At 33.8% G+C, this 14,436-nt stretch overlaps 1 protein-coding gene across 1 annotated transcript in view; it reads left to right on the top strand.

Moving 5' to 3' along the window:
* The window catches only part of Ack-like (activated Cdc42 kinase-like), a 77,569-nt gene continuing 63,133 nt past the window's right edge, over window positions 1-14,436 (top strand). Inside the window, exons 1-3 of the mRNA XM_085941942.1 lie at window positions 1-270; window positions 574-640; window positions 13,177-13,354. Of these exons, the coding sequence (XP_085798068.1) occupies window positions 267-270; window positions 574-640; window positions 13,177-13,354 (249 nt within the window). The 5' untranslated portion in view covers window positions 1-266. The remainder of the gene's footprint in view (window positions 271-573; window positions 641-13,176; window positions 13,355-14,436) is intronic.

The following is a 14,436-nucleotide window of genomic DNA, read 5'->3' on the forward strand; positions in this document are numbered from 1 at the left end:
ACTGTATCACTCTCAAGAGTGCAATGGCGTCTTGTGTTTTGACAGGCCATTGTGATAACTTTCGGAAAGTTTGATTACATTTTTTTACAGTGTGAATGGGATGTGATTTTATGTTGTGCTAGTGTTCTCGAAGCTGGTATTAATTGAAAAATGTAACCAAGTGCATTTATTTTTCTGAAACACAATCTTGGGGAAGTCTTCCAGAAATAGACGCTCCGCAGCACAGTGCATGCCGACCAAGCAGTTTTTCATAACTGCTTCGTAAAATGGGTTCGTATTTTTTTTACTATTCAATCATTTTAGATTTAATAATTAAAGTTTAGCATATAAATTCATCTTAGATTCATTCAATCTCTAATAATTGATATTGAAAGATTCCTACCCATACTTTTTACCTACGAATTTCTATACCGAAGTACATAAAAGTTAAAAATAAACAAATAATCATCAGTTTGGTTTAAAGTCGATGATGTTTCTTGTTTTAATGGGTTTATTTGAGTCACACCAGTAATTTAATATCTCTCTTCCTGTCTCAAGTCTTTGTGTTTATTTTATGCTTTAATTTCATTTCAGAATCCGGAATAGGATTGCTCGATTTTTTAATCGAAGCTGAACTTCAGCACTATTACAATCCAATCAAGTAAGTAATATATATTTTTGAGACTGGTTTACATATTATCAGACACATCTCTTCAAGACTAGTGAGCGTAGGGAATATTATAAAGAAGAATTATATTTGAAAAAATTACATAAAAATTACCTGCAAAACCAACAGGTTTTAATATCCCTGATATTTTTACGATTGTTAATGAATTACAATAGAAACCCGCGCATATTTTCGCTCAAATACGCTCACCTGAAAAAGTTTAGTTGTCTTATATTCCTGTCAAAAAATAGAATCAATTCTTATGGTTATGGTACTTACTGTCTTATTTTTTTAAAGCAATTATTATAATTTGACAATTATGAGATTCCCGGCTCAGTTTTCTACTCTGATTCTAACAGTAATGGTCGAATATAGAAAAAATATAAAGTACTTTGTGTTTTCATATACTTCCTTACTTACCACCTATTCGTTTTTAGTCGGTCTGTTGATCTATCAACATGTAATTTAAAATAAAAATGGATACCTACATCATAGTTGCAATGCACTTTTATTATTGTTTTTGGATTTAATTGAATCTCACTGTATGAAGTGTAGGACCCTGACTTCCCAAGGCCCACTATATAGTCAGGCTGTGACACGAAACTGTAAACTTCAAAGATAGTGTTAGTTATTGCTCGTACTTCGAATGCAAAATGGTAAAATGTTTATAGAAAATGATGATTGTTATAAATTGCAATAATTTGGATGAAATATGCAATCTAAAATCTTTATTTATTGCAAACGGGTTACCAAATTGCAATCAAAGATAATCAATAACTAGCACTACTATAGTAATTCGCAATTCAGTGCCATGGCCTGAATATAGTCAGCCTTGCCAACTTCCTCAAGGAATCCTTCGGCCCACTACTTTCCTCGTTATTGATCTAATTATGCGGTTTGATAAACGGCATCATACGTGATGAGCATAGCTAAAGTGTTCCCAGTATCGGTGCATTTTATCACTAGTTTATGGCACCGAGATGAAATCATCAACGTTCAGGGGACGGTGAGAGCGAGTGGAAAATATCATACACGCCTATGTCCAGGATCCAAATATAATATTAAATTAGTGATGCACAACCCCTTTTATTACCAGCCGGTCCAAGTATAAAAGAATTGGTTTTTCATCAATATTTCTTTTTTTAAATGTTCACCTTTATAAATAAATTAGTATGAATTTAGTTAGAACAAAATAAAAACACAAATGAATAAGTAGATACTACTAAAAGTTGCTGTTTATTTCTTAAACACACAATTCAACGTACATTCATTATTATTTCTGCTATACACCAAGCTATAACGGGGCCAATATAACTACAGCATATATCAATGATATTTGTTGGAGCATAATAAACTTTAAAAGTTTGTTAATAGATATAAGATTTTACAATGTTTCACTGAAAACCTAATCACAGTGATTGTGCGATTAAGTTAGTTGGTGGGCAACCATAGATGGCATGGCGGACTGATGGTTGAACATCACTGTGAAAGGGATTGAATGAATGTTATACCAACAGTTTTATTGAGTGTTCTTGAGTGAGCAATTCTTTTCATACAATGACAGATACACACGTATGAGGCATTTGTTTTCAAATACCGATAAGTATGTCTACAATTAAATATTTATGGTTAACAACGTAACGTCTTCCAAGCATGATTAAAACAAACTGATTGTTCGATTATTTTTTGCATTCCATATTATCACACATGTATCGTTTCTTAATGTAGGTGTTTCATATTTGCCGTAAAATTATCATGAGCATGTGAATTACATAATATTATGAAAGATAACTAAAACGTTTTTTTTAATCTTGTCAAAAATAAATATATTTTCAAGCCAATTTTTTGCTTTGTTTAAATGAGTTCTTCTCATAAAATCATTATATACCACATAACAAAAATATATTTTCATTATTTTTTAACCTTTTGATATTTTAAAAAACAAAATTTTTGAAAACCAATGTATAATATTTTCATTACTGTTAATTATATTATTTCATTATTATATTACATAATATTATCATGTAGAATTACATTGAGCATTAATAAATGGCAGTGGCGAAGGGTGGAGGTAGGCTGTTAAGATCTGACATACATAGTGTACATTAAACTTTGTCAGTCAAACGTATTTGTTCTCATTGAAATAAGGGCCGTATGTATGAGATTCCCAAATTCTTTATAAGCTATTTAACCGATTTTCCATCAAATAGCGTATAGCACTGTTTGTGACGTAAGCGATCTGACGTCACGCGCCATTAAAAATGGCTCCCTCAGCTGTCACTTTCAAATGTCATTTTAATTTTGCATTCATTGCAACAAACATTTGCTTGAGGCCCTTGTTCGTTTTGTAGACTGTAAAACATTTGCGAACTTTAAAAACAGTTCCTAGTCGTGCTGTTTACAAAATACGTATAATTTTGATCCCTAGTCTATAATCTAGATAGTAGGTAACTGATAAAATGCCTCGTACCTAGTTCGCTTACAATATTTCTCATGGAGAGATAAGATGGACGATTACGATAAAATATCTCCGCTAAACGAGCGTAAAAATATGTATCTACTGCTGAATCTGGCATTAAAATATGCAATTGGAAGCATTCTGCATTCTTCAAAATATTATGGTACCTACCTACCTAGTTAATTATTGTAAGATAACTGTAATAAACAAGGCACAACTCTCAAATACACTGGAAACATCAATAGTGTCATACGGTGATTGGTATAAATGATAATATTATACAGAGATCATTACATATTATTATCTAAATCATTTGCATTTTCTGTCATTTATTCTTATTCTGTTTTGACATCTCATAATTATTGAAGTGAAGTTAGTCATAATAATATTCAGTATTGCCACCAAATGTATTCAGTGTTGCCACCAAATGGAAAAGTTTACTGGCAATACTTTATCCTTTCGTACAGTAGAATAATTATATAGTAAATGTGATAAAATAGCTGATAAATTATTTAAAGTTCATAATAATAATTCATGTATAATAATTAAATTTATATGGTACCGTTCGCACACTTTCAGACACATTTACAATTTCAAAATTTTGAATTATTTATCGGGGAATGAAATTTTATAATACGAACACCATGACACACGAGATGTCACATTCGTGACGTCATTTAACAGCTAATTACGTTTGTACTCATGCATACAAACGTGCAGGATATAGCCTATAAGGTTTTTGGGAATCTCATGCATACGACCCTAAGACTACAATGTGTAGATGTGTAGGGTTTGTTAGTTTTTTTAAATCCAATTAAACCCTGCCCTAATTCAATTATGTCATTAAACGATTAAACCATACATAATTATATTTTATAGATAGAAGAATATTTTTTATCGATTAAGGTTTGTGAGATATCCGGGGTTCCAGCAGCTAGCTCAGGTGTCCATCGAACCCCGGATTCGCAAAAAAAGATAAAAAAAAGGATGGTAAAATTAAATAAAACATTAAGTCTTTCTCGTGCGGTCTTAGCGTTATATATTTTAATATTTGGTTGGACAACGTTACTTTATAGTCCATTACATATTTTGTTTTTACAATTAGTTACGCAGGTCCGTACACGGTTTACAAAGGACGCTTACTAACTTTCTTTTTCAAATTCCCCGTACCCATGGTGTCCAGCAAAAAGGACTCTCGTGATTGGCCAAATTTTATCGCGTGATGCTTTTGATTTGACGAATCACGAGCACCACCCCGGCCCGGCGCAGGCGCGTGGAGATTTTAACGTTGCCGGCAAGCGCGGCAAAATTTATTATATATGAATACTTATATTTAGTCTTAAAATTATCTCTCTCATCCATCATCATTTAAACTTTTTAAATCAAATTAAATTTATCTTAATTACACCTCCGCCCAGTATGTGATTTTCACACACCGGATGAAGGCCTTTACTTAGGAATAAAACAAAATTTACGTAGTTGAGCAAGGAATCAGATTAGATGTTTTATGAAGCCGTTTCTAGAGGTCAGGGTCACGTTTCGACTTATGACTACTAAACGATTATTTTACACCGGGAGAAGCCCGCCTGTAACAGGGGTGTATCATTTGGGTAGGCAGGGCTTCATGAATTTTAAAAAACTAACCAACATCTGTAATATAATTTATTCTTAACGCTTTAAATGCCAGGAGGTATTAGCATGGCGGTACACAGTGGACCGCGAATTAAACCTTATAAACATATCTTTTTGTAGGGAATATATTAAAAATAGCTATATCATAAAGGCTGTTGTATGTCGGTTAAATATTTTTACCATGATTCTGAAAGATGGCAATGTGTGTACAATGTATTAAATTATGTAAAACAATCGAATGGGGCTAGTATGAGTGTAAAGTACAATGTGTATACACGCTCATTTTCTATAGCCGGCCTTGCGTGTACGGAGTTGAAGAGTGCTTATATGCATGCACTTGTGGCATACATCCGGTTAATTTAACGAAAACAAATAAGTATGACAGAAAAAATGTGCACAATTTTGTCAGATCGCTCATACCGTACCTAATTTATTATGGTTTAGTTTAGGCAAGGTTTAATTGAATTTTAAAAACTAACGAAACACTATCTACACATTGTAGTCTTATTTCAATGAAAACAAATACGTTAGACTGACAAAATTTAGTGTGCACTATTTATGTTGAATTTTAACAGCCCACCTCAACCCTTTGCCACTGAGAAATAGGTAAATAATAATAATAATAAAAGAGTAAAATAAAATCAGTGAGTAAAGTGTAAAATTAAACTAATTAATTATAAGTACCTACAGATAATATTATATAAACTAATATTTATAAAACTATTGTTATCCTAGGTTTCTGCAAGTATATAAAATATCTTTTCCAGTCCCCTGGATACCTTAAGGCGATGTCTTTGGCCTAAATAACACATATAATGTGACTTTTACGCCATCTTTTTATATTTAAAGGCATCTACCATGAATTTCTAAAAATCTGTTACTAAAAACTTTGGTCAATTCTAACCAGATGGCAGTAAGTTACCATAATAAGTTGCAAGTATTATTAAATTGCCAGATGAAAAAAATCGCTAGACAAAAATTCATTTACATATTATAAGAATATAATAATATATTCTACTATAATATTATTATATATATATACCTATTCAAATAATTATATATTTTTTTAAATAAGTACAATATTTTATTATATCGTATTGACATTTTTATGATTTAAAAGAAAAGTTTTAAATCAATTTATACTTGCCAACTTCTTTTTTCATTTTGAATAGAAATTTAGAATACAAAAGGCCAATATAGGGCCAAAGGAATGAAAATATGGAAGAGAAGTATTAGTCTATTGACAAATTTTTTATTTTTATTTTATAAAGTAAAATATACTATATGCACATACCAGGTCACACTGCAGATGAATATTACCTACTCTATAAACTTAGGGAAGGTAAAGAAAACAACTTGTTCATAGGAGTGGTCAATTTTAATAGAACATTACACAATAAAAATAATACAAAAACCTTATAAATAGGATAATTAAATATATTTACACTTAAAATTAGTTAAAATTATGAAATAAAACCCTAAATATGTACTTTAAAATTGCTTTGAGCTGCATCCTATACTGTGTGATACAGCTCAAAGCAAAATTTTGTGCACACGTATATATTGCATTTTATGCAAATATACCTGGTGCGGGACTTGCATCCAGGGTATCTGCACACGGATGCTGAATGGTGGCCAACGCTGTCCAAACATACCTCAGCGATCGGTTGGGGGACAACCGTTCTCCTGTCGATCTCGATGTCGACATGTTTCTTGGCCGACCTCGTGCTGGCAGTGTTAAAATGTTGGCTACCCGATCTTCATACCGAATAATAGCTTTCGCTAATCTGATTCAGTACGACAACAGTCCCATAATATCCTTTCGGGGTACATTTTCTAGTTTACAATTCCGCATATACATTAGCCAACAGTTTACCACCGCCAAGTCCACAAAGTGGTTAAAAACCCTCACAGGCCATTTGCATGTCTTCATCGCAGTCCTGTAATAAGTAATTATCCGATCGCAAAGATCAATGCCACCCATCGACATATTGTAGTGCTTTACAATGGCCGGCTGAGTGGCACTGATCTTCCTCTTTACTTCCTTCGACCATCGCATGCAGGTACCAACAGGAGTACTGCCGACCGCAGTGGAAAATAATAACACGGATTTATTTTCTTTCCACTTGACTACACAGACTTTCTCATCCTACCGAACCTTCTCATCCCAATCTCCCCTCTGCATTGCCTTATCGTTTTTTTAATTTCTTAATCACATCGCCGAGTCTATTACTTCTGACAGTTCCAGTTAAGAACATTTTGTCGTGAAGTAACGAATCGGCGAGCTTCAAACTAGTGAAAAAACGATCAGTATAGACAATGCAGGAGGTTTGGGGAGAGTCCGGCAGAGTAACTTGACCACACTTGCGCCCAGACCGAACTGCTTCATATCTCCATCTCTGGCCGCGAGAACAAAATTTTTAAGGCCTACAGGATTTGGCTTGTTAAGCACAAATTGCCTGTGTCTACAGCGGCCAGTGAACGGCATCATTTGCTCATCGATGGAGTTATGAGCAGGTCTGGGCAAAGTATGGCATTTTTTTAGAACCTCACTTAAAAAGGGACTAATCTTCCAAAGTTTATCTGTGCAGCCCGTGCGGTCAGCAGTGTTATCTGCAAAATGAAAGTGATTCCGCAGTTCGAAGTACCCGTCTCTGGGCATTGCTTGATTAATGATTGGAATGCTTAGATCATAACACCAGTACATTCGAGTCTGCGGAAACCTTAATGTACCCATCATAATTTTGATGCCGGTGAATACGAATTTCGAATTCGTATTCACCGACCACAAGTCCCTTTTTTGTGCTGAATATAAATTTGTCTGCTCAGCTATTTTTTCGAAGAGAGTGAGGTTGAAGTATTCGAAAAAGGAGCTGAGGACATTGTCAGCAACATGCCCTCTCACCAACAAATCTTCCTCCAATTCCGGGCCAGCATTCGGCATACTGAAACAATAGGAAAAAAATATTATTACATTATCCATATTTCCTCATTAATTCAAGTATTTAGCAGTAAAAATACAAATAATGATGGGCAATAATATGTCAACTCCTCATTCGAGACAATCGCTACATCATGTGTACAAGATGTAATGAATTCTTGTTTTTATGCCAAAGCATGTAATGAAAATGAATCTAGTGTATAACCGGATGGTCTATAAAACCAATAAATATATTATTAAGAAAATTGTAAACCTACCATTTTGTGAGCCAGGGAAGAACCCTGGATTGTGATGTCGAAGGTTGTAAATGTCGTCGCTGTTGTCGGACGGACTCGTAACCGTCGCCGACTTCGCAGTCTGTCGTCCAATATTTCGTCGAGTTCATCAGTATTAAAAGATTTATCTATATGTAAACAAAAAAACATAACCTAATTAAATTCATATACTCGTGTCAAACTTATCAGTTTATCACTGTAGATAACGTTTTCAATTTACGATTATGTTGTATTAAAAACACGGACACGTGTTTGAAAGCACATAAAATATTTGATTACAATCAATCATTGGTTACATTGTATAAGCATTGTGAATAATTATAATGATGATTATGAGATACATTTTCGAGACAAGTTTCAGTAATTTTGAATGAAATTAAAATTTTATTTTATTAAATTCGGTTCTACAATCATATTATGCGAATGAAAGAAATTCACTATCTATTAGATAATTTACAAAACGTACAAGATGGGCTCGATGACATTTGTCATAAACATAACCTCAAACTAACGTAAAGTATTTATAATTCTACGAAAACGATGAGTCTACCCCTAAAATAATATATATTGATGATAAATGCATGATGGTGATTGAAAATACAGTATATGTAACTCTTTTCAATAATTTTTGAATGTTTGTTTGACAATCAAAACTGCGTGACATAGTTTGTCATTTTGATGTACGATAATAATATTATTAATTATACACTGAAAAGTTTACTTACTTGACAAAAATGTTACTGATGAGTCGATTCCTTCCTGTTTTCAAACAATATACCTAATAATGGCCAAATAAAGAAGAATTGTCATAAACCCGATATTCGATCTTCGATCGAGAGCACGAATGCTACCATATGTTAAAATGCGAGATTTGTTTATTTTGTTGATTATTTTTATCATAAATAATGATAAAAAACAGTTGTAATTTAAGCAAATACTAATTGCAAATAATTCGCAGTTTCAAATTTTGAATATAGGCAGGTTTCTACGTAAATTAAGTTAATATTGTAATTTCAATTATTAAGTTATTTTTATTCATATGGCAATTTCGCCTCAAACTGATAAACTGATTTTTGTCAAAATGCAGAGAAATGTTATTTTGTCTTGTCTATGTGTGAGTTTCATTTTCAACGTCATGTTATGGTTGTGTGTGTATTTTGTATGAAGATATTTTGTTTCCAAATAATTCCACGACGGCAGCACTATACGGCCAAGCGTCGGCTAAGTGTTGTCAGCATGTTGCCAATTCGAGCAATTATTATGGTTTCGATTTCTATCGATTCGTTAATATACAAAAATACAAGATTAAATTTAAATAACTGCCGTAAAAATTAATAAATAATATTTTTAATAGAAACGCTAATCGTTTTTTGCGATAAATTGCGTCTAAACCGAGATATTTCGATTTTAATTGCATGCTTTCTAACCTCTAAATCGATGTTTTTTAAATTTAAAAAAAAAGATATTAGGATATAATAAATTCCAATTTACGTTTAGCGTTTCGCTAGGTAATAGATTTAGGTATATTTTTATCGTAATTTTGATAATAAATCTTATGTCATTCATTCTTACCACCCGATAGAAATGTACCGAATTTGACACGTATTTTTGGTATATAGAACTCCACGATACATCTTAATTTTTTATTTTATTTTTCTCATTACTTTTGAATATATATCTACCGATTAATAAACTTTTCTAGCTATTTTTCGATAACAACTTTACCTAGAGACATCACCTTAACCCGGCACCTGCCTCAAAAATCGTATGACGCACCATAACTACGCATGAATTTCATTATCGTCTTTGTTCTATACTAAAAAAAGCAATAAAAAATATGTCACAGCTCCAGTCGAGAACCCAAAGCCATTAAGATAATTTCGACACACTAAAAAACCGTAATAAATCAGTTATAATATCAGAAACACTCGAACAAACGAATGCTATCCAAATTTGAAAGAACTTACCGAAGTCGCCATTTTGTAGCAAATAGTTAGAGCTCTGCGCGGTGTGTAATATTTCGACACTTGTGCATACGTTCCCACGAATCGAGCGTTACTAATTTTCAAGTGCATATCGATAAATCACATATTAATGTCTTCGGGTTGAGTCGTAAACAAATATAAAGGGGACCCTTTTAATATATTTAAACTACACAAACACTTCACTTATTGAATATTATTGATAAATTAACACGAACTCACATATTAAAAAAAAAAACAAATACAATAATAAACCTATTTTAAAATTCTTTAGATGTGTGATATATTTTAAAGCAAGGTGACAGACATAACGCAACATCACACGTTGGGCACATATAGCGAGAGAGTTTTGTTTTTTTCGGATTTTTTTTAGAATTCCCGCATACGAAACATCTTCTTCTAGGCTTATCGGTATTTTGTGTCGGTAAAATGTATTCTGGCAAATGTCCCGTTGCACTTTTGGGCAATAATCGTACGGGATTATCGCTAGTTGACGCTGTCGGCTTAGGCAGGGGTGCATTTGAAATTCTCACACAATATTTGTCCACTAGTTGTTTTATTACACAGAGTTGAAAATCGCCCAATGTTTTTTTGTCAGATTTAATAAATTTATATAAATAAAAAGCATTTAATAAATATAAGTCGATCATGTGGAATGCGACCTTTTTATACCACTTGATCGATTTTCTCATACACGACAAGTTGCTAAGCATCATGTCGGACTTATCTACCGTACCCATATTTTTGTTATAATCTATAACACATTTTGGTTTTTCAATGTTTTCGCCAGTTCTATAGTTCACTTTTCCCGTTGGTCCAAATGATGCATCGTGGAGGGTGGATAGCATGTGAACATCCCTCCTATCGTGCCATTTCAGAGCCAAAAGTGGACTATTGTACTTAGCCTCGGTATCTCCCTTTTTCAGTTTGCTGAACTCTGGCATATCTTTACGATTTTTTCTCACTGTACCGCAAGCATTCGTTTTGTGAGAGTGAAGGTATTTAAAGAGCGCCGGACTCGAATACCAGTTATCACACCATAAGGTGTGACCTTTCCCGATATAGTCTTTCATTAGCGTTGTCACTACCGCACCGGAAATACCGAGATTTTCATTGTCTTGTATGTCAGTCCCTTCCCCACAATAAATTATAAAGTCAATAATATATCCTGTCATTACGTCACACATCACAAACATTTTTATTCCAAATCGATGTCTTTTGGAAGGAATGAATTGTTTAAAAATTAATCTACCCTTAAACACGATTATGCTCTCATCTATGCAAAGATTCTGATACGGTATCATCGTTTCCCTAAAAATTGTTCTTGTGTGTTCTAACAGTAATCTAATTTTAGCTAGTCTATCATTTGAGGCGGTCACACTAGGATCAGAAAAATGAAGCATTTGTAAAATAAGTTGGTATCGATTTCTAGCCATTATTTTCCCAAAAATGTCTGCATGCAGGTAAGGATCGGTACTCCAATGTTCCTCTATCGACGTGTGCTTATTTCGAGTCATCAGCATTGATACGGCAAAAAATGTATACAACTCCGGCACTGACGTGTCTGTCCAATTGTGTGACCGCGATTTCGGTCCGAGGTCTCCCGCACTGTACGAATGGTTAAAAAATGTATTCGTTTGGTTCACTATTTCCGACATTATATTTTTATTCAAAAAATGTTCAAAGAAAAGACATTCGGGAGAGGATTCGTCCAAGTCGTTCGATGTCACGCCAGATCGACAATCATTGAATTCGTGAACTATTGGAATATACGGACCAGTTCTCCATGACCGCAAAAATTCAATTGGCTCGTCAGAGTCCGTATCGTCAACATCATGATCAGTCTCATGTTGTTCCAATTCCTCTTCCGACATGTCATAATCTGAGTCCAATTCCTCATTAGTACGCACATTTTCTTCCTCCATATTTACGCACTATAAAACTATGAAATGTTTTTAAAATGTTTAACTACAGTATTAAGAAACGCCAAATCACAGAAACCATTAAACTCACACACCATAGTTATTGATATCAGTATTAATTTTCACATTCACTAAAATGGGACACGGTAGACAGTACAAAAAGTATTTTAAAAATCGCGATAAAATAAAATCATACGTTCAATAGTTAATCATGCCAGTTTTAATGTGATAAGTACACCAGACAGCAAAAAAAGTATTTATCAACGATTGCGGTATATATTCAACTTGTATGCGATAAATACAATCCCGCGCAATGGCCCGCTCGGTTGAAAGTCTGTCGTATACTGCGCAGACGCGGCGCGCAGTTCAAACTGATTTCTGTCGACCGGCAAAACTTGGCCGTACGAATTGGTTCGAAACTTTGGTGATTATTTTATATTTAGAACCAATGCTTTTAAAATATGTCATAGGTGGCAGGAGAAGGACAAATCAGGCCAAATTTACGTGAAAAAATCAGTCCCGTATGATAAATATGGACGCGGTGGCATCGATTTATACACATGCGCATTGCGAATTTGGCCGATTTGTACAAGGTGTGTGACATCGGCGCCGGCCAGGTTAATGTTGAATAGCGACATTATAATGCCAAAATCTTTTACTGCAAAGGAGTTTTTTCTATAGGATAATACATATTTTGAAGTAATATCTATTGTGTAAATATTGTATGCTTATAAATTATAACGAGTTTCGGATGCTATCGATTATTATAATATAATGCATGAAATTACATATACAACAACCTTGTATTTTTGATAGATTTTGACTGTATGCGGACTTAATGGTTTTTGGAAATAGACCTCGATAATTAATGAATCCTCCATCCTGGACGTTTCAGCGCCGACGTTCTAGTTGGTTTGACCGAGCATTCTTAAATCTCCTGTTGCGTAGTTCATCCATCTCAATTTCTTCCGTCCAGGTCTTCTCTTGGCCTTGGGGATTGCATACATAGCCTACCTTGCTGGCATATCCTCCGTCATTCTATGCATGTTGCCGATTCAGTGCAGTCTGCATTTTCATATGCCACGTGATCTTTTCACCCCATAAAGTGTGTATAGCTCCTCATTATACCTTTACCTCCAAATGCCATCTTTTTGAACAGCCCCAAAGATTCTTCACAAAACTCTCCTCAAAGATATCCATATTTCTCTCATCCTGTTTGCTGAGTGCATTCTGATCCTCCTGAACTTACATAGTATATTTAAGTAGGTAACTCCTAATGATATTGTGAAATTTACTTACGTTTTGTTTTCTTTATTGCAGGTCTGAACTGAAGATATTGAAAACATCTCAATTGAAATATGTCACCGAAGAAGACCTGGCACAACTCGGTATGTCTCGTCCTGAACAAAGGCGACTCAAGAAATTTTTTGCCAAACACTACCCGCAAAACTATTTATCAAGGTTCAAACGTCTACTTGGACCTGGTAAAAAAGACGAGGTGGGTGCCAGGTTCTTTATTTATTCTGTACATTCAGTTTGTATTGAAAATATTGTTGTTATCCCCTTTACACCATGATGGGTTATTAATATTTCGTACGCTTGTTCATGGCTTGCACTCAATATTTTACTAGTTTGATTATCTTGTCATGTGTTTCCCAGTGGTATTCAAAAGATTAGATGATTTGTGTTGTGTTGCTAATGATGTTATAGTAAGTATTATATAGTAAGCCAAACATTCTATATTATACCTTTTCATGGTATAATTCTTGGGGCTTCGAACCAGAACTGAACCGAAAACCGAAGTTTTTTCGGTTAGGTACATGTTCAAACATGTGCGTTAACATGATATTACTTCCCATTTCAGTTGTCATTCAGCTGTCATAGGTAGGTCATATGTGTGTCAAATTCAAGGCGCAAAAAAATCATTCACGATCGTGTGACACATTTGGACATAATTCTCATAATTTAAAATATATTGTTTAAAAATTTATGGCTACGGCCGTGCGGTGCAGCATAACCATTGGTTTCGGAGCGTGGCACCGGGCTATCCTACAAGTACCATCAAATGTTTTAAATTATGGTAGAAAATATATTTTTAATATAAATAAAAACATAAAAATTAATCACTCGGAGCTGAACTGGAAAAACTGTTATTTATTTCGGAACTAAAACTGGAACCGAATGGATATATATTTTTTTACTTGAACCGGAACGAAAACCGTAATGAAAAAAATTACTTTTCTAAGTTAAAACTTGAAAATTATAACTAGCTAGGTGTCATTTCGAAAATCGGAATATGGTTAAAAAAAATTCCCAATTCTGATTATCATTGGAAAAATTTCAAATGGCTGCTCAGAATATAAAAAAAGGACCGATAATTTAAAAAAAAAAGGGGGATACCTACGTCGGTAAAAACTCTTTGACCGTGCCCAATCCTAAAAAGATCATATAATTAACCTCCACAGGGTGGATGATTGTATTAACAGATTTTTGCTCTTTTTTATGAGAAATGGATGTTAGCCACTTGCCCAGCATATTAGGTCCATACTCTCACTACAAACACACATTGAAAAACTACAT

This window comes from Rhyacophila brunnea, unplaced genomic scaffold (genome assembly GCF_057557595.1).
Source record: "Rhyacophila brunnea isolate RB1 unplaced genomic scaffold, BYU_Rbru_1.0 scaffold_1, whole genome shotgun sequence".
Classification (NCBI taxonomy): Eukaryota; Metazoa; Arthropoda; class Insecta; order Trichoptera; family Rhyacophilidae; genus Rhyacophila; species Rhyacophila brunnea.